This window comes from Mirounga angustirostris, unplaced genomic scaffold, assembly GCF_029215605.1.
Source record: "Mirounga angustirostris isolate CCGP_5_RB_7025 unplaced genomic scaffold, mMirAng1.0.hap1 SCAF_4, whole genome shotgun sequence".
NCBI lineage: Eukaryota > Metazoa > Chordata > Mammalia > Carnivora > Phocidae > Mirounga > Mirounga angustirostris.
In genome coordinates, this window is record NW_026991712.1 from 39,718,226 (window position 1) to 39,740,149 (window position 21,924).

The following is a 21,924-nucleotide window of genomic DNA, read 5'->3' on the forward strand; positions in this document are numbered from 1 at the left end:
ACACTGCTAGAGGAGCAGCCACCGCCATCACTGAGGACATGCCGTGTGCAAGGTGCCAGGCTAGGCCTCGGAGATAAGGTTACTTTGTTTAGTTCACAATAAAACTCCCCAAGTAAGTACTATGATTTCACTTTACAAAGAAAGGAAGAGGCTAGCCAACAAGTACATTGCCCAAGGTCTTACAGCTAACAAGTGACAGAGGCAGAATTCACACCTAAGGCTGTCTGACAATAACAGTCACCCTCTTCCCACCATCCCCCTTTGCTCCAAGAGGGGATATCATTTCCCTGGACCCTATCACTCAGGGAAACCACACACCTCACCTTCCCAGAGACCCGTCTTTTACATTATCTACACAGGAAATATGCAGAAGTAACAATTTAGAACTTCACTTTAGGGCGCCTGGGTGGCTCAGTTGGTTAGGCGACTGCCTTCGGCTCAGGTCATGATCCCAGGGTCCTGGGACTGAGCCCCGCATCGGGCTCCCTGCTTGGTGGGAAGCCTGCTTCTCTCTCTGCCTCTGCCTGCCACTCCCCCTGCTTGTGCTCTCTCTCTCTCATCAAATAAATAAATAAAATCTTTAAAAAAAAAAAAAAGAACTTCACTTTAGTGAAGCCGACTATCTCTTATACCCAAGAATCTACCAATTTCTCTGCGAGACCACGGACAAGTACATACCATGATGTCTGCTTCCCTTGTGGCGTATCGAAGATTTGGATCCAGCCAGTACATCAGCGATTTAACCTGATCAAAGTTCAGGAAGAGGAGGAATACCAGGAAAAGGAAGTAGAGCACACTGAGTCCTGAGGGAAACAAAACATCCCCACGTTTAGGAGAGATCCAGGTGTCAGGCACACAACACACGTGAGACTCAAGTCAGACATGGATATTGCAGTGTAGTGTGTCGAGATCCCCGTTACAGTCTGGCATTTCCTTTGATGAGTGAGTCTGATACACTGTCCCAATTCACACTGAGAGGGTTGGTAATACTCTCTGAGAAAATGATGCTCGAGTTGAGTCTTGAAGGACCGGCCAACATTCAGGTAGAGAAAAGGCATCCAGGTAAGCCCGTGACATCAGAAGCAGAAAGAGGAAGGGAGCACGGTAGCCCTGAGGTGAAAGGGCTTGGGGGCCACGGCAAAGATCTCAGATTTTACCATAAGTCAAACAAGGAGCACGTGACAGGCTCTAAGTGGGGAAATAAGATGATCTGGGTAATGCTTTACAAAGTGGGCTCCGGCTGCTGTGTGGAGAGCGGAGGGAGGTGGGCAAGCCGGGTATGGACAGCCCAGTCAGGGGGCAACATCAGCAGAGACAGGTGTGAAGGGCCGAGAGGTGGCCCAGGGTTACACATCCACACCTTGTCAGCCCTTGTGGGCATTACGTTCCTGTCGCATCATAGCAGAATCAGTATCCTAATAATCACCCCACGTTGTTTAAAAATAAAGTTAATTGTCTGCTTTTAAAACAGCAAAAGCCTTTTGGAAAGATTTGGAAACAAGCCACCAGCGGCTCTATCACTTCTCTTTCTCTCAGACCTGCTAGAATTAAAACATCTGTGTAGGACACTTAGACACTGTCATACAAATGACCTTGAATCACAGCACTCCGTGTGAACTTGGCTCCACGCTAATCTCCCACGAGCTGCTCCAGAGGAGACAGCGTCCATGGCTGGACTGAAATCCCCTGAACATCTACAGTGCCAAGCCTTCCAAAAGCGCCTCTCCCTGTCCTCAGGGAGCTCAGGGACCTGAGCACAGCATGGCTGACCTGGTTGTGCACCCCAGGGCCCCAAGGGCACACACGTTAGTATAAGGACCTCCGCACGTTTATTACCAGCCGCTTTTATAAATTTTCATCTCAAATGCCCCACACTACACTTTTTTTATTATAATCTTTTCAAAATAATTATTTTAAGACAGAAAGAAACCATCTGTGTGGATCAGGGCTTCTTAAACTGGAATTCATGGTTGAGCTTCAAAGTCCATGAAGCCCCAGATGTAAAATGCACAAATGTGTGTGTGTGCGCGCATGCGTGCACACTGAGAAAGGATTAGTTCTCATCAGATTATCAAAGGGCTCCATGATCCCAAAAAGAGCTCAGGTAAGATTATAATTATCATTACCTATAATGGATCATTTGAAATAGGAAAAACTCAAATGTAGCCAACCAGCTGAAAATAAATCATAATTTCAAGCAGCAACATTAAGTCCATGAGATATAAGTATGATGCAACCAGGACAATCTACTTAAAAATGGAAATGAATCGGGCGCCTGGGTGGCTCAGTTGGTTAGGCGACTGCCTTCGGCTCAGGTCATGATCCTGGAGTCCCGGGATCGAGTCCCGCATCGGGCTCCCTGCTTGGCAAGGAGTCTGCTTCTCCCTCTGACCCTCCTCCCTCTCATGCTCTCTGTCTCTCATTCTGTCTCTCTCTCAAATAAATAAATAAAATCTTTAAAAAAAAAAAAAAGGAAATGAATCACGTCACTTCTGCGAAAAATCCTCCCGGGACTTCCCACTGTCCTTCCTGTCTGCCCTCCTTACTGGCCCACACGCCCAGTGGGGCTCTGTCCCTGCCCGACTCTGGCCTCCCTCTTACTACTCCCCTAGGGCCTGCTCTGCTCCACCACAATGGCCTGCAACACACCACGCTCTTTCTGGCTGGAGACCATTTTAGTAGCCTTTCCCTTTGCCTGGCTTCCAGTGACCCCAATCCTTGCCAGATCCTACTTTGCACAAGCACATTTCTGTGAAGCATTCTTCCTTGCGCATGCATGTGAAAGCAGTCACTCGGTCACCATCAGGCCGCATGGTTTTAATTAATTTCTGAACACTTGGCGGCATGGGATACTTTTTGATTATTGATTTGTTTAGTAGTTTGTTTGCGATAGCTGTCCTCCCTCCCGGGGGGAGCCTCCTGTCTGTCTGGCCCTCCCCTGCAGCCTCAGGGCGCAGACCTCCACACAGGGGCGCTCAGTGAACACCTGCTAAAGGAAGGACGTCACTCCATTCAAAGGGATTCACCTGTGATCTCTGAAGGTTGAAACAAAAACAGGCGACCTTAAGCAAAATATCCATTTTTAAGGTTCTTTTCATAACATTACATTTTCTGAACCTAAAATGACTTACTTGATGTCTTTTTTAGGCAGGACAAAGCCAAGAGCCGACATTTGAAAGATGTGTTTTAAGTCCATTCAGGGGACTTGAGTATTTGTGGACTCGAAATCAAGTAATAACAAGACATCCAATATTTATAGAGATGCTTATCACTGACCCTTATTTCAAATCAGGGCTCTCTGTCTAAAGACTTCACCCTTTCCAGGATCTTTCCCATTCACAACACTCAGGAGACTGCCAGGTTTTTGGGCCCTTCTGGACGCTGACAAGACAGTGCCCACAGCACCCGTGAAGGGCAACATCAAGATGCATCAAGAAAAACAAGCACATCCCCTTATGTCAGACCCCATGTACATTAAGAGACAACAGCAGGGGGCGAGTGGAGTTGGAACAGTTCACCTGTATGAGAATCTGAAGTTATCACCAATATGTTTGTTTTGTGTCAAAGAATTTTCATAAAAATTTATATTAGGAATAACATAATTATTTTATTATCTTATTATATTTTATTTTTAATTATTATTTACTTTTATTTATTATTTTATTAATTTTTATTATAAATTATTTTATTACTATGTTTACTGCTGAAGGAAGGATGTCACTCCATTCAAAGGGATTCACCTGTGATCTCTAAAGGTTGAAAGAAAAACAGGCGAACTTGCACAAAATATCCATTTTTAGGGTCCTTTTCATAACATTACATTTTATGCCACACTGACCTGCAACACACCGTGCTCCTTCTGGCTGGAGACCATTTTAGTAGACTTTCCCTTTGCCTGGCTTCCAGTGACCCCAATCCTTGCCAGATCCTACTTTGCACAAGCACGTTTCCGTGAAGCATTCTTTCACGGAAGTGAAGTATGGAATTGGGCATGGAATTAAAAGGCTATTAAGTTTTACTGTAAAACTGCTCTACTGATATACAGAAAATGGATTTTAAGTAAAATATATTTCTAAATCTACTAATGGGTAACTCACCAAAAACCATTCTCCATAAGGCCGGATGAGGTCGAGTAAATGGGCCTGCGGAGGGAAAATGTAAGGTTAGAACAAACAGGTTTCAAACAAAAACTAAAAGCAAAGTGCTGACCTCTATAGCGATTTTAAAAAAAAGCTCTCTACTGTCAAAATTTTTTTCTACATAAATATTTTGAGGTCAAGTCTAGATTAAAATATTTCATTCGCATTGTAGCAACTGTCACCACAAGCGTAACAGGTACCAGTTTCCACAACAGACGTTTGTTTTCAAAGCTTTGTCTTTAGAACTCAGACGGTAATTTCCCAGGGAAACAATGTTACAACAGTGAGCGGTTACCAGCCCAGCCAGCCTGAAAGAGTTCTTCAAACATACTGAGGTTTCACAAGTGAAATCTCCCAGCCCAGCTACAGAGAGTGTGAGTGTGTGTGTGTGTGTGTGCATGCGAGTGAGAGAGAGAGAGAGAGAGAGAGAGAGAGAACGCGAGAATTCTTCAAACATACTGAAGTTTAACAAGGGAAATCTCCCAGCCCAGCTACAGAGAGTGTGAGTGTGTGTGTGTGCGTGCGAGTGAAAGAGAGAGAGAGAGAACGCGAGCGCTCTGGGAATTAAACAGGAGAAACACTGCTTTGAGAACACGTGAAGTGGGGTATGAAACTGAAAATAAATCCTTTGAGCACTGGAATGTGCTAGTGCAGTAGCTTTTGATCATGAACTGTGGTAACAAAACACCTCTGACATGGCAACCCCGACCAGACACACAGACGCAGCTTCTGCACCATGAAAACAGGCTTCACAGGACGAAGCTTACTCTGACTACAAGTGACCCACCAATACTTTCTCTTCTTGTTTAGCTCTTTAAAAAAAAAAAAAGTAGAAGCAAGCAAGCAAGCCAGCCAGGCCTTGATCTACTAAACCGACTCACCATCAATGGAAGGGTTACAGTTCACGAATACTGAACAGTGCTCTCGTGGGCACTGGACCTATTCGGGGCTGCCCGACCCTATGGAATAGCCTACCTACATACTCCTGTAGGATTTCCAACATCAGAATCCCACATCTCCCAGGGAGATGTGGGAGCTGGCTGCCCAGCTCCCTTCCTAAACGGGGCTTAGTTCTTCAGTGGCACCTGTGCCAGACTTGATCTCAGGAGCCAGCGATACAGACCTAAGGGTGACGAGCTCCCCTCCACGTCTCCCTCTCCCTCTGCCTGGACCAGCATAGACAGTAGGGGGGAGATGGCACTGGTGATCGGGGCAGTTCCCTGCAGAGGTGACAGTGGGACAGACTATAGCCAGTGCTCACTGGGGTTTCCTCATTAGACCAGTTCTGGGTGACCTGCCAGTTCCTAGAAGCTTAGCCTGGGACCCAGCCTCCTAGTCCCCCCAGGAGTCCTCCAGCCAACATCCTATAAGTTTTTTCAATCAGTAATCAGCTTCTGTTGCTGGCAACCTGGAATCCTGTCTGGAGGAAACATTACGTTGTAATTTTTATTCTGGAACTCATCCTCAATCACCCAACTCATCTTAAAAAGACAACTTTGAAACATATTTTAACTGCTTTCTTTTGATGGATCAGGTTCTTATTAGGAAAATCAGTTACAAGTATCCCCTGCCATCCAAATCTAGTCGGTTCCTGAGCTTAGACAGAGGCAGCTCAGAAGGTGAGTGAGGTTCGTGTGGGCCTCCGCTCTATCCAAATTAATACGGTGTCTGAGTTTTGGAATGGCAAGGAGTGAGAGCTCAGATTGAGGGATTTAAATAAAGCGTCTCCAAATCCGTTCCATTTCTGAGTTCTGGTAGCAAAGGCTCAAGACAGCAAAGAATAACTGTATTCTTCCTAACTGGCCGCTTTTTTCTCGGAAAGGCACAGTGAAGCATAGAAACAAGGGTCCCCTTCCAGCTAACAACACGGCTAACTTTCTTCAAGTCCCTGGAAAACGGACGGCTAAAATGGTCATCTTCTAATTTCCTCTTCCCAACGCCCTCTCCACTGCTGCTGGTCACCACGAGTGGCTTCTGGTTACTGTGGCTGCCTGGCGTGCAAGTATTCACTTCATCCAAATCACCGCATTCACCTTTTAGACAGAACACAGGACCCCGGCTTTCTCTAGGCTTCCTCTCACAAGGTGAAACTCTAAAACGGTATGATTATTTGGCTTGCAACACAATTCCATGCCCAATCACATAAGTTGGGTTATTCTCAAGAGCAATCACAATTATAATAGTACTTTGCTGGGCACTTAGTGCATAGCAGATGGGGGGGAGACCCCCCCCCCCGTTGTCTCCTAATTGTCATGACAGCTGGGTGGTGAGAGAGTATCATCACTCCCACTTTACAGCTCAGGACACGGAGGCACAGGTACTTGCCCAGGGTCACACAGCCCACAGGACCCCAACTCTGGTCTGAGAGCACTTTGTTCTTTCTGATCCCCTCGGTCAGGCCTGGGCTGGCTCAGGAGGACAAAGCAGGGGCGGTGGGTGGGGACACGTTGAGGGTTTCAACCAGGGCTGTCTCAGGGCCAGGAGAACGAGGGGAGAGAAGTAAGCTAATGAGTGGTGTTTACAGATGCTGCCATGTGGAACAGGTAAGCAAGGTCAGGAAGGACAAGGGGCAGGATGGGGAACTGATGAAGGTCCCTCCTATCAACTAATAGAAGGGCCCCCAAAGTCATCTTCAGCCTACGATGACTTGAAGAGCAGCCTTCTGAAAACAGAACTCAGCTCTCTCTTCTCATCCTGTGAGCGTGTCCAGCATAAATAAGAGGATAGGGCGGTCGAGGAGTTTGGGGTTGACGGGGCCTTGTGGCTCTTCCTTAACCTGACACGGAGCTGCTTCAGCCTCGGGGTATTTCTCTCCATCGGTCTGTGATGCCTGCAACAGGCACATGTTGTTCCAGACTCTGGATGAGAATTTTCCTCTTACTATAGTGCAGTTTGCTGTTTGTTCTAAGTCTTGTCTTGACTTCTCCCTATTGAATCTTTTCCTCTTTTCTCCACATTTCGCACTTATACTTCATAATATCGCACCACGTTTCTGAAAAAATACATTTTTTTTATTATGTTCAGTTAGCCTGCATATAGTACATCATTAGTTTTTGATGTAGTGTTCAACAGTTTTTTTTTTTTAAGATTTTATTTATTTATTTGAGAGAGAGAGTGAGAGAGAGAGGGGAGCGGTAGAGGGAGAAGCAGACTCCCTGCTGAGCAGGTAGCCTGATGCGGGACTCGATCCTGGGACTCCAGGATTATGACCTGAGCCGAAGGCAGTCGCTTAACCAACTGAGCCACCCAGGCGCCCCACAAATACAGTTTTTTAAAATGTCCTTTAGGGGCGCCTGGGGGGCTCAGTTGTTAATAAGCATCTGCCTTCAGCTCAGGTCATGATCTCAGGGGCCTGGGATCGAGTCCCCCATCAGTCTCCCTGCTCAGCGGGGAGCCTGCTTCTCCCTCTCCCTCAGTCCCTCCCCCTGCTTGTACTCTCTCTCCCTCTCAAATAAATGAAATTAAAAAAAAAAATTAAAATGTCCTTTAGCTTTGCAAATCGAAATGTACTGGATGGATCCGAGAAAGGCTTAAGAAATCTGATGTGGTGAGTTTCAGAGAACAAGCTGCTCTACCCTGAACCACGTAGGTGGGAAGCGTTGGTGTCTTTTGCTACAACAGGTGTAGATAAGGCCCTGGAATGTAAGGTGAGACTTTCAGCAGCTACTTGCAAAACCCATTCCAGGCTTTATTTCAGTCATCACATCTGCCCACTCCTTTCTGAAAAGGCACTCTGAATGTTTTGGTGCGGTATTTCAAGGAGTACACTCTAGCAGCATTACTCACTAAGATTACCTACCTTACCATCAAAGCCGGGAATACTGCTGAAAATACTATTTGTATTATTTTGCGTTTTAAAAAAACATGGAGGATGAGGCTGGTGTGTTTTTTTCTTATTACGAACCCTGACGCTGATGCTCACAACATCACCCACCCTTGCCTGCTCCAGTCAGGTCAGCTTTGGGGCCGTGCTTCCCGCAGCTCTCCTCTGCCCGGGCATGTTAGCACTGCCCACAGTCTTCCCCGAACATTCACGCTATCTCCATGCTTTCCCCACGGATCCCACTTGTCAGCAGACTACTTCGTCAGTGGGCAAGTCTGGGCAGGGCACCTTCTCCTCCTCTGCCCCGTGTTATGGTCTGGAAGGTAGGGGGCACTCCATCTCAGGGTCTGCGTCTTCTCTAGGCTTTATTTCTTTCCATTTTTAATTTAATTCTATTTTATTATGTTATGTTCGTCACCATACAATGCATCATTAGTTTTTGATGTAGTGATCCACGCTTCACTGTTTGCATATAACACCCAGTGCTCCATGCAGTACGTGCCCTCCTTAATACCCATCACCAGGCTAACCCACCCCCCCACCCCCCTCCCCTCTAGAACCCTCAGTTTGTTTCTCAGAGTCCATAGCCTCTCATGGTTCATCTCTCCCTCCGATTCCCGCCCCCTTCATTTTTCCCTTCCTTCTCCTAATGTCCTTCTCCTAATGTCCTCCATGCTATTCCTTATGTTCCACAAATGAGTGAAATCATATGATAATTGGCTTTCTCTGCTTGACTTATTTCCCTTAGCATAATCTCCTCCAGTCCCATCCATGTTGATGTAAAAGTTGGGTATTCATCCTTTCTGATGGCTGAGTAATATTCCATTATATATATGGACCACATCTTCTTTATCCATTCATCTGTTGAAGGGCATCTCGGCTCTTTCCACATTTCTGACTTGATAAAACGTGCCTGCAAGAGCTACTCTTCTAGATCACGTGGGAGGTACGGGGAAGGGTTTCTCTAGGAGGTGACGAACCAGTGCTGTTTGGTTCTGGGTTGTGACTTCTTCCTGGGGCCACGCTCAAACGTGGCTTGGTTTACTTTATCAGTCCCTCCATCTAGGACACATAATTTTCAATCAGATATTAAGAATGAGTTTGATTTCAAAGGAAACAGAAATCAAATGGCTTTGCCATAAGAAGAGCTAGCACTTCAAAAACTACCTCAGAGGGGCACCTGGGTGGCTCAGTCATTAAGCAATTGCCTTCTGCTCAGGTCATGGTCCCAGGGTCCTGGGATCGAGCCTGGCATCGGGCTCCCTGCTCAGCGGGAAGCCTGCTTCTCCCTCTCCCACTCCCTCTACTTGTGTTCCCTCTCTCACTGTCTCTCTCTCTCTCTTTGTCAAATACATAAATAAAAAAAATCTTAAAAAAAGAAAACTACCTCAGAAATGAGAACATAAAATAGCACACAAAAAATAAGAATAAAAAAAAAATTAAAAAAGAAAATAAGATCACAGCTCCACTCGCCAGCAGCCTCTTAGGATTCCCATGAATAACTAAGTTCAAGGGACCGAACCTTAGGGAAGTAGTTGCGTCTCCAAGAGCTATGGGCCTGTGCCCCTTTTGTCTGCTTCCTCTCTTGATTATCACTGTTTTTCAGCTTTAATGAGGTATATCGACAAAGATTATTATTATTTGCGATTTTAAATTCCTCTAGGAAAAACCTAGAAAAGGTGAGTAAAATGATCTTTAAGCAAATTTCAAACCTAAGAAAGAATTTTTTTTTTTTAAAGAAAAAGTAGTGAAGCGGGAAACAGGATGAGAGGAGGACAAGAATTTTGTTTCAAATTTAGGGGGCAGTGAATCTTCTGGATCACCTTCAAACCTCAAGGAGATGTGATTAACACTATCTTAGCTCAGAGAAGTCAAATGAGGCCAAAGGACAAACCGAAGGGTGAATTCAGGAAAATCAAGAAATACTAGTATTTCACTCTCCTCAAAATACCTTAAAGAAGTGCTGAATGGCATTCCTCTTGCAGACAAGGATTAGGAAAGAGAGGGCTGATTCTGTGAACCTTCTTCTGGGCAGACTCATGACTTGATCCCACAAATACTTATTGAGAGGCCCTGTGGGCCAGGCACTGGGGGTACAGAAAAGGCTTGGGCAGTTTGGGGAGAGCGGGGTCCAAGGGGAAGGAATGGTTCAAGGAAGCCCCCAGAAGCTGGAAAAGCACACCTGAAGGTCACCTGTTGAAAGAAATCTCACAGCCAAACAGGTTTTTAAGTTTCACTGCAGTGATGGAGTGATACAGTTATAATTACACCTGAATGATACACCGGTATGGTTAAAATCACACTTCTGCTGGAGTGCCAGTTGCTATAATGAGACGGAGGAAGCATTTAAAAAAAAAATTTAAGGGAGGGGCGCCTGGGGTGGCTCAGTAGGTTAAGCATCTGCCTTCGGCTCAGGTCATGATCCCACAGTCCCGGGATTGAGCCCGGTGTCAGGCTCCCAGCTCGGCAGGGAGCCTGCTTCTCCCTCTCCCTCTGCCTGCCACTCCCCCTGGTTGTTCTCTCTCTCTGTCAAATAAATAAAATCTTTAAAAAAAAAAAAAAATTTAAGGGAACTGGTAGAAAAAAAAAAGAGGGCAGGAAAGAAGCAGCATGGTATAGATATCAGGTCCTGCTTCTCTGGCCTCACCCCAGGGTCTCTCCCTCCACATCTGCTCACAGGCCTGAAGGAAGGAATTCTAGAACCTACCCCAGTCACCCACCCTGGGGATGAAATTTTGTTTGGCTGTCCACTGCTCTCCCAGATAACTCAGTGGTAAAATCTAAGCCAATGCAAGCAATCCTTTCTCTCTCTTTTTTTAAAGATTTATTTACTTATTTGACAGAGAGAGAGATAGCGAGAAAGGGAACACAAGCAGGGGGAGTGGGAGAGGGAGAAGCAGGCTTCCCGCCAAGCAGGGAGCCCGATGTGGGGCTCGATCCCAGGACCCTGGGATCCTGACCTGAGCCGAAGGCAGACACTTCACGACTGAGCCACCCAGGCGCCCCTCCTTTTTCTCTTTTATTCTTCTGGTCAGTGAAGATCTATCATGTGCCCACTTGTTTGGGCACTATAAATTCCTGTCCTCAGGTATGGATGGAGAAGAGGCACAGGGCCCAATTCCGGTCAAAGAGAAGTGAGGACAAGCGTGCTGGAGGGTTTCTGGCAAGGGTTTTTTCACCCTTAAAAAGAGCGAAGAAGTGCCGTCCTCCTCTTTGGACACTGTCCGGGACCGTCTGTCCAGCACTGCGTCGCCTCTCACGGGACCATTAGGGCAGCAGCGCACAACACCCACAGGCTGAGGATGGAACAGCAGAAAAAGGCGAAGAGCCTGAGTCTTCACATGTCACCGAGCAGCTAAGTTAGCCAGCCCTGGAACCACTCCATCTCAGAGCTTCCTGACATTCGGGAAAGTAAACATTCCCTTTCTTCTTCAAGCCATTTTGAAATGGGTTTCCTCTTACTTGTGGCCAAAAGCATCCTGACTGTTATAAAACCCTATGGAGAAAGTTAAGGGCTTCCTTGGTTATTTAGACTCTATAAAAAGCATCATGGGTCCCCCGCTTCCTGAAGGAGTTGACTGACTCTACCACCTAGCACAGATGAGCTCACACAATCGAATTTAGGTGTACACTCAAACACACTGGGCAGCCTTTGTGAGGTCAAGGATAAACGCGTTCGAAGTTGCCAAAACAGAGCCATTCTGGGAATGCCATCCACTGCAGGCACTCCCCCAAAACTGCCTTTCAAGGAGAAGGCTAATGTTGGGCTCTGTTTCTCCCATCCATTTTCATTACTTAATTCGAGACTATGTGCCAAGGGTGGGGGTGAACGGAAAATAAAGTGACAAGACTGGAACAAGAAGAGGCATGTATACTCTGCTCAGAGAAGCAGCCGCCCAGCATCGGGGCCCCTGCGAAGGCCTGAAGTCTGAGTGCTGGCTCTGGAAGTGGACAGCCACATAGCTCGGGAGTACCCTTCCCCAGGGGCCTGGCCAGCTCCCCCATCATCCACACTGGCACCGTCTGAAGCCACCCCTAATTTTAAAATATTCAATAATAACATTCTTTACTGTGGAAAACTTAGTCTTACTAATCATATGTAAAGTGTGGACAAAGGGATCTTTAGAAAACAAGGAGGACACAATGTGTTTGCTATGCACACATGGCTTTAAGAGAATCCCTCTAACTAGATGCTGCCCTAAGTCCTACATATTCTGCCTGTAGGGGAGTGGTGTGGGTGCAGGCACACACAGAGATGGCAGGGGAAGGAGGTGGTGGGAAGAGACAGGATAGAAGAGAGAGAAGGAGGGATGCCTGGTGGCTCGGTCAGTTAAGCGTCTGCCTTCAGCTCAGGTCTTGATCACAGGGTGCTGGGATTGAGCCCCCGCATCGGGCTCTCTGCTCAGCAGGGAGTTTGTTCCTCCCTCTGCCTGCCGCTCCCCCTGCTTGTGCTCTCTCTATCTCACTCTCTCTGACAAATAAATAAATAAAATCTAAAAAAAAAAAAAAAAGAGCGAGAGAGATTGAAAGAGAGAAGGTAGGCTCCGGGTGATATGCTACTCTCTCTGGTCACAGATGACATCTGGGCAATGAAGGATGGACACAACCACCCACGAGGTACGGACCAACTAAGACCCTAAGATTATATTCCTGGGGAAAAAGAAAAGCCAGACAGATAGAGAGGAACAGAAGAAAAAGGAGACGAAAACATATACAAAGACAGAGATAAAAACACATCACGATGGACCTAATAAGAAAAATATCCAGAACAAGTCAGACTAAAGGAAGATGCCGGAGCTGAGGTCCTCCCACCAGGCTGACATGGAGCGGCTGGGTGACCTTTCAGGGATGAATGAGGGCGGAGCATCTCAGCTTTCACAGCTGTAAACTGAGCAGGCTGAATGAACCCCATGGGCCTATGGGTCCTCCCCACTTTGTATGTATCACGAAGCCCACAAGCCAGGATAAAAAAAGCATAAAACAAACTTAGCTCTTATCTTCCCAGAAGGAAAGCAATAGCGCAGTCCCACAATGAGAGACTGAGTGGGTTAAGTGGACTTTGAAGATTAGAAGACTTCATTAGGGAACAGAAGAAAAAGCAGCAGAAAGCACGTAAAGTGTTACATCCGACAGACCTCATCCCCCAGCCTTCAGGGCCCTGGGTGCCTACAGGAAACCATCTGCTAATGAAGCCCCAAGCCCAGCTCCTGCTAAAGCCTCACGGAAGGGATGGCTATAAAATCTTAAAATCATGGCTATTGAGTGACTAATTTTTGAGACATCTCAGACTTCCAAAATGGCACTGGAAAAAGAAAAAGCAAGTTTAAAAAGAAAAAAACAAAGACAGAAAAGAAATCTTCAGAGCCAAAAAGTTACCTCTGAGGACTCAGCGAGAGTTAACACTCAGCCAAGAAAAGTTGAAGTCTTGCAGAGCATACCTGACACCCCTGGACTGACCAGTTCCCTAAGCACCTAGCATGCCTTGACTGATGTTTAAAAAAAAAAAAGGTAGGACAGGGACAGACTAGATAAGAAGTAAGAATAAAGGGCACAGAGCAATAATGGTCATGCCACTGCCTGATGACATAGGAGTAAGCAGCAGGCTCTCACAGGTAGGAACGGTAAAGGGAGGAGTGCCCGTGACCATCCCTTTACCTGTCACCTGCTCACCCTCCTTTACTTTTATGCCACCTTTGGAGGAAAAGACCAGTTCTAAAGCTCAAGTGGACGACCTACAGACTCAGGTGGTTCCTGTGTATTGCATGCTTTATGCTGCAAGTGGCCACTTAGCTGTCCTACAACGTGGGGCCCTTGAAAGAAAGGATGGGCTGTGTAACGTCCAAGCTCTCCTCTTAACCAAAAATTCTGAACTCTGAGGTTCTGTGTGTTGGAAGAGGGAGGGAAAAGAAAGTTGGCAAATAGCCAAAGAAGTGGTTTGACATCAGGGACTTTTCCTAGAAAATTCTATAGTAGGGTCAATACCCTCTCATTCCATGACCTAGCCATACCATGGACATCTAATCATCATCTTCCAATAATTGTGCATGACTAGAGCTCTCAATCATCATGGAAAGGCCAAACTATGTTTGTCATATCTGCATAAGTTTGCAGGTGTTATAGACCGAATGTTTGTGTCACCTGCCAAGATTCATTATGTGATAATTCTAACTCCTACAGTGAAGACTTCTCTTGGACTTTACAGGACTGGACCATAGAGCTACTTGGCTATGAACATTTGCTATTCTTTAAGACACAGGAAGAAGGATCTCAAAGGCAATTGGGAGATTATCTGAGCTGTCATTTCCACCACAAGCCTTAGAATGCATGGGCCACTGGGCAGGTGGAGAGTGGGGACAGTATCTCCACCTGAGTTTCAAAAGGCAAGATCAACACCCAGCAGAGCCATGGGGGCAGGCCAAACTCCAGGTGGGCAGAGCTATGGAAACAGACTATTATTACCCCAGTAGGTCTGGAAGGCAGAGCACTGAGCCAAAGAGGACTGATCATTCTTTTTTTTTTTTAAGTAAACTCTACCCCCCACATAGAGCTGGAACTCACGACACCGAGATCAAGTCACATGCTCTACCGCCTGAGCCAGTCAGGCGCTCCCAGGATTGGTTATTCTTGACCCTTAAAGTCTCATCCAGTTTGCCTTCCTGGTTTTGAACTTGCTTGGGACTTGTCACCCTCCCTTCTTTCCTATTTCTCCCTTTTGGAATGGGAGTGTCTGTCCTGTGCCTGTCCCACTACCAGACTTTGTAAGCACATGTTTGGTTTCATAGGTGCACAGCTGGAGAGGAATTCTGCCACAAGATGATCTTGTGTTATTTAAGCCATCCGGTCTATGGTATTCTGTTACAGCAGCCTGCACTGACTGAGACAGGTCTTCACATCTTGAAAGGTTTCCACTAAAAATTTAATCTAGAAGCTTGAGTGGTTGGAGAGTTAAACTCAGCTGTCAAATAACTTGGTTATCTAAAACAATTCATTCTCTGAAGGATTCAGTCATGGTTTTACTGGCTGAATTCCTCCACTCCCAGCAAAAATCACGTAGTGCTACATAAGATTAAGCAAAAATACAGAACAAAATGCCATTGCCATCATCTTGGAAAGACTGAAGGCCTGTAAATCACTGATACTGTGATTTACAATAAGAACTATAGATTTGGTCTTTGTGCCCTTTTCTGGCGCAGAGCTCCTAAAGCCCTTGCAATTTCAAGTGATGAGAATAATGAATATTTTTTGCTATGTTAATGAGACCTGAGGAAACTACCTAAGGATGGGGCTGGTTGCCAGTGGAGACAAACATGTGATTAGAGAGTTGAAACTTTCAGTCCCATCCCCAAGACCTCCAGGGAAGGGTGAGAGGCTGGAGGTTGAGTTCATTTCCCAATAGCCAATGATGCAATCAATTATGCCTATGTAAATGAGGCCTCCAAAAAAACCAAAAGGATGGGGTTTGGGGAGCTTCTGGGTTGGTGAACACTTTTCTGACGCCAGAAGAGTGACACGCTGGAGAGTGCATGGAAGCTCCTAGTCCCTTCCCACATACCTTATCCTATGCATCTCTTCATCTGACTGTTGATGAGTACCCTTTGTAATAAACTGGCACTGTCATCTAGTGAGTAAAACGCATTTCCTGCATCCTGTGAGCCACTATAGTAAATTAATCGAACCCAAGGAGGGGTCATGGGAAGCCCTGATTTATAACCATTTGGTCAGAAGCACAGGTGAAAACCTGAACATGCAAATGGCATCTGCAGTGGGGGGCCATCCTGTGAGCCCTTAACCTGTGGGATCTGATGCTAACTCTGGGTAGACAGTCTCAGAATTGAGTTGAACTGTAGGGCCGCCAGCTGGTGTCCAAAAATTGCTTACTGGTGGGGGAATACCCCCAGCCCTGCTGCTACTTGCCTCCCCCAACACACATAATTTGGAATTCGTATTAGAACTTTGTTACCATGGTAGATTTCCAAGTAGCAAAGAGTAGCATTCACAACGGGCTTCTTATATTACACATTACATTCTACTGAATAGATGGGAGGATAGAGAAGAAACACACCCTCAAGTATGATGTTTAAACCCAAGTACGGCCCTTGGAGCATAACGCATAGGTAAGACTAAAAAATTTCAAAATATCTTAAGAGTAAAAAACACAGGATATAAAAAGGAAGTGTTTAGAAATGGTTACAGGGAATAAGCAGAGAATATTCTAGGGAGAAGTTACTGAAGAAGAATAAGAAAAAACAAAGCAAGGGACAATTCAGAGGAAAGGGATGAATCTTAAGTATGGCAGCTTTTATTTTATTTTTAAAGATTTTATTTTATTTGACAGAGAGAGCGAGAGAGAGTGAGCACAAGCAGGGGGAGCGGCAGAGGGAGAGGGAGAAGCAGACTCCCCACTGAGCAGGGAGCCCGATGTGGGGCTTGATCCCAGGACCCTGGGATCATGACCTGAGCTGAAGGCAGACGCTTAACTGACTGAGCCACCCAGGTATCCCCTTTAAAAAAAAACAAAAAACAAAGACTTTTCCTCACTCTATAATCATGATGGGGGATAAAATTCACAGTAATGATTGTCTTTTTTTCACCTGATGATGAAAATTCATATCCCAAATGCACGATCAGCAACATTTACTGTGATTAAAGATCACCTGGGACAACACATTATTTAAGTAGTATTCATACAGCATTGACCCTGTCCTTAGCAAAAAGGACTAAATAACAATTGAGTATTTTAGGACTCAGCTGATATAGCAAAAATAGCAACCAGAACAACAGCTGACACTTACCGAGAGCTTACAATTTGTCAGTCACTATTCAGAGAATTTAACATTAATTTAGTGAATGCTTTCAACAGTACCTACCTGACAATCTCCATTTACAGAACAGAGAGACTCAAGCACCTGGGAAGAAGCTGGGGGACTTCCCCAGGGCCACAAAGCTAGCCAGTGGCGGAATGGGCAGTTTGCCTCCATAGCCTGTGCCCTAACCACCACAGATTAGGTTTTTATTCCCATTTTCTAGGTTCATCTTCTAGATGGCATACCTCCCAAAAAACACCAAAGGGTACAATGCACAGGAGAAATGTGGTAAAGCATGACATCACTTACCATTGGGAAAAGCTAACACACTGATGATAAGGAAGAAGAAAATGACAGAGAGGATGCCCCTCCAGATGTTGTCCTCTGGGACAGAGTCATCCCTGAAAACAGAAAAGAAAACACGGAGTATTCATTTTCAGACCTAAACAGTCAATCCAGAAGGCATAGGAGTTCCATGTTCTAAATACCGGGGACTGTTAACTTCATTTTGCAAGCAAAGTCTTTACACACACTACTTACTCCTCACTATCCTTTCCTAAAATAACACAACCTTATACTAAAGTCCAGTCTTACAAGAAATGCAGTTGGCAACTCTACATACCGACACACATTCCACTGAGACAAAACATCTGAGGATCACTCTTCTTTATAAATTAAAAACAAAAAAACAAAAAAACCCAAAAAACCCAGGATGTCAAAAGGTAAGATTTATTTTGGAGAAATGCCTTTTGATTTCAATAATCACTAAAGATGACCTTTATGATGTACACTGTGGCAAAGAAATCTTTTGAAGTCAGAAAGAAAGCATAAGATTATAAGGAAGAAGAGCACAATGCAATGAGATTATCAATTCTTAAAAACGGGCAGTTGGCCATCTAAGGGATGAAAGAAAAGGGCAAAATGCTGGGTAATAAGAAAGCACCAGAAAACAATATTAAAAGAAAAATCATGAGAAAACAGAATACAAGATTTACGGTCAGACCAGAAGCAAAAGCCCTATAAAGAAAGGGGATGAGTTTCCTCCCTCTGTGCCTGGTCATTTCTATTGCTGTATTTATCTCTTCCATAACCCTAGTAACTGAAATGATTCCATTTATTACTTGGTATGTTGTCTGTCTTCAATATAGAAAGTAAACTCCTGGGGCACCTGGGTGGCTCAGTCAGTTAAGTGTCCGACTCTTTATTTCAGCTCAGGTCATGATCCCAGGGTCATGAGATTGAGCCCCATATTGGGCTCCGTGCTGGGCATGGGGCTTGCTTAGGATTCTCTCTCTACTCCTTCTTCTGCCCCCACTCCCCTGCCCTGCCCTGCCAAAACAAAACAAAAGGATATATAGAAAGTAAACTCCTGAAGGCAGGGCATTATTCACTCATTGTATCCTCAAAGGCTGGCACACAATAAGCCCTCAGTGGATATCTGTGGACTGATTACTGATTACAAAGAAAATCTATTGTATAAAACCATGTAAAATTTCCCAAATGGAAATTTTCTCAACATTGATGGCAGAGAAAAATTAGGTTCTGACAGTTTATATTAAACAAAAAAAAGAAAAGTCTAGTAGCATACTTGGGGCTCAAGAGAATCAAACAAAGGAGGGAAAACAGAAGTCTCACACAGTAAGATTTTCTGAATTATTGATAATTATTAAGAAGCTCGAGAGAGGGAAGTCCAAAGTTTTCAGTTTAAAAACGTGCAGGATGAGTAGAGAGAAAACAGGAGAAAAGAACGGAAGGAGATATTTAGACATAATGAGACTAGTAGCAATAAATTCAAAAGTGATTTTTGAAAGTTGGGTTTATCTGTGCAAGGACTGCAGCGAAAGAGCTTTCAAAAGACAGATATTAAATTAAGATTAAACATTACTGAAGGAAAAGAAAAGAGGTCAAAAAAAACCTTACAGGAAAATCAAGTTAACATATAAAAAAAATCTAGAACATCAGAATACATGAAGAGGTGTGGAATGAAACAGTAATCAATTACCCAATTAAAGACTAGGTCCTGGGGTATTGGGCTTCCAAAAGAGAAGTTAGTTTAGATACCAACTTCTGTTCATGCTAACTTTCTGTACCCAATTAAATGATTTCCAGATTTATAACAGGACTGAACATAAGGTTCCGAGGTAAGAGATCACACAGATCCCATTCCTTAAATCATCATCTGGCCCAACAGCACTAACACTAATGCTGGACAAACAATGCTTCACTGTTAACTTCATAGATCTGCTTATAAAACCAAACTACCCAATCAGACGGACTTTCTCTTGTAGCAAAGTGTAATCATATTTTAATGTATACCCCAACAATTTAACATCTGCCCAGAAGTTATGAACATGGACGGCCCTAAAAATGCTAGCCCAATCATTTACTAGGGTACTTGCCATGGCCTTTGGCTTAGGGAAGCCCTATGTCCAATTTCCAAGACGAGCTTTTATTGAAGAATGGCTACCCACAGGGAACACAACGTCCTCATTCAGGCCAACATCCCACTACCGATACCAGTAACAATAATGACAATAACAACAGCTCCCCTTTATCAAGTATTTACTGTGTACCAGGCACTGGACAGGCAGTTTCGAAACATCATCTCTAATTGTCACAACCCATCTGTGAAATGGGGTACTATCAACCATATTTTACAAATGAGGTAACAGAGGCTCAGGAAGGTTACGTAATTCTAATTTGCCCAAGCCTATAATTTTAAGAAGTTGCAGAGTTCCCATTTGAAACCAGGTCTGCTAGACTCTGAAGATGATGAGCCAAGCTGCCTCCTAAAAAAATTATGTCATCCTAAATCTATCTGACTCATGTTAGATGCACAGGGATGGTATAAAAGAGTTTGACAGGGCACACATAAAAGCAAGGCTGAAATAAATTAACTGTTGCCTGGGAAAAGAAGGTTGATACTGTAACTCATACTTTTTACTAAAAATATATTCTAGATGATTGGAAGAAGTAAAAAAAAAAAAACAAAACAACAAAACAACAACAACAAAAAACCAAAACCCCAAAACCAAAAATCAAAAACCCAAAAAAGCTCTGGAAGAAACAATGGATGAATTAAAAAACCAAAAACAAAACACACCAATGCCAGGGCACGCTGCCCTGCCAACTCTCCTGGTTCTGACAACCTTGACCACAGCCCTGACTTCTCCCCAAGGCCTACTGCCGCCATCGGCCACAAATGTCACAACCTCTGGTGCTCTGGACTTGCCAAGCAACTTCCGCAACTGGCATTTTCTTTGCACGGCCCCCCAGTTCTGTGGAGGAGTATTATCTTGACTTGGAGGAGGAAGGAGATAAAGCTCTTGCTTTCTCTGGCCCACAGTTACACACAAATAAGAGGCTGAGTGGAAGTAGGAGCCAGGGCTTCTGGAACATTGGCTCTAGGTCAAGACTGCTACATTTACCAAAATGATACAGACAGACAAGCTGGGGGGGTGGGTGGGTGTGGGGGGGGAGTAGGCCAAGTCCTTTTCCCTCTCTGCCAAATTTAGGAGGTGCTCCGGAAGCATGTGGGGGTAGCCCTGACTACATACAGTGAAAATCCTGAATGGGCAGATTACAACAAAACCGTAATTTAACCTCCAGAGGGCACACATTCCATCTCATTCCTCTGAGGTACCTCGGGCGCCCAGCACAATCCTTGGCCCACAGCAGGCCTTCTCAAAACAGTGGGTGCCAGAATGAGCGAGACGCTATGGCTGAGTGGGCCCAGCGACTCAGGTCACGTGAGGGTGAACCACAGCCTGAGCCCACGGAGTCCACTAACGGTGGCTTTCCTGTCCCGGTGGGGATGGCCAGTCAAATATTCAGACACTTCCAACTCCTTCTGTCAAATGCTGTTTCAACCAATATAAGGAACTAACTGCCCAGAGAACAGAGAATGTCCTAAAAGCAGGAAAGGTATAAAGGAAAGCCCTGAACTAAAAAAAGTCTGCACTCAGAAAAAAATTTAGACTCCGTTTCTGTGTCAGTTTAGTGTCTGACTATAGGCAGGCAGTGGGTGAGGCCGACTTCAGGAAACGAAGCACACTCCACGCAGTCACTCACATGTCACCTCGACAAGGCTTCCTCCCTGGGGCCAGGCAGAAAGGAACCTTTTACCAGGACTCCTAAGGCTGCTAAGTAGGTTGTCCTCCCTCCCCCCATCTTCTCCTACCCTCCCCTTTAATAGGAGTCCCTGAAATTGAGACACACAGGTAGGGTCATGTTGATAAGGCCGGTCCCTGTTAAGGATCCTCTCTCCCAATGGAAAACCTAGTCCCAGGTTACAAGGTGGAGCGGTGTTAACTAGCTTTGGTATTGTCTTTAAAGACTACATTCATTTCATTTTACAGTAAGTTATAATCCTTGTTGAGAATTATAACTTAGATCTATCAACAAAAGGAGAAGAGTGATATTTTTTTAAAGTTCTCATTGGATAAATGATTTCCTGTATTTGATTCATTTAGCATTTACTGGGTGTGTATCCTGGGATGATGAAGGTATTTGGCCTCAAAAAATTGATATAGTAACAAATACTATAATGCCAATAAGAGACACACAATAATAAAAGATATTTGGAAGTATATAAACATATCTTCCTCAAACAATCGAGAAAGGTGTCCGGGAAGGTGCCCATCCAGGTGGACTGTGCAGGATACCATGGGCTCGTGGGTAGACAGGAGGCACCGGAAGGTGCTCTCTAGCAGCAGAGGGCTGCCAGCCTGGCACTGGGTGTGGGGTCGGTGAGCCAGCTGGGCCTGCTGTGTGCCCTGCGTGCAGGTGTCGGGGGTGGGGGACAAGGCTAGAGAAGGAAAACTCCTCCACAATGAAAGACCTCAGAGTCCAGCCAGCATTCCCTACAGGTGATGGGGATGCAGTGACAGACTGTATGCAGGGACAGATGGGGTCACAACTTTGTCTTAGAAGGTCATGAGGGCAGCGGTGTGGAGGACAGGTGCGAGGGAGGTGGAATAAAGGTTTGGGAGCATACTATCCCAAAGGATAAGGGGATTGCTGAGCCAAGGCCTGGGCCTGGGCAGAAGAGAAGAGCTCTGAGAGCTGTAAAGGCCCAGTGAGACCTGGCGAAGATAAACTAGGTCTACTCCAGGTGAGCAGACACCTGGACCGTTGAATAGCTGAACTGAATTAAACG

The 21,924-nt window shown here is 45.2% G+C and overlaps 1 protein-coding gene across 2 annotated transcripts in view; it reads right to left on the reverse strand.

The window, feature by feature from the left end:
• PTDSS1 (phosphatidylserine synthase 1) overlaps positions 1-21,924 on the reverse strand; it is a 62,529-nt gene that overhangs the window by 35,424 nt on the left and 5,181 nt on the right. The window contains exons 2-4 of one of the 2 annotated variants that reach the window (XM_064588095.1): positions 17,076-17,167; positions 4,098-4,142; positions 679-803 (exon numbers count right to left, since the gene is read on the reverse strand). In XM_064588095.1, the coding sequence (XP_064444165.1) occupies positions 679-803; positions 4,098-4,142; positions 17,076-17,167 (262 nt within the window). The remainder of the gene's footprint in view (positions 1-678; positions 804-4,097; positions 4,143-17,075; positions 17,168-21,924) is intronic. The other variant, XM_064588096.1, reaches the window with a different exon arrangement.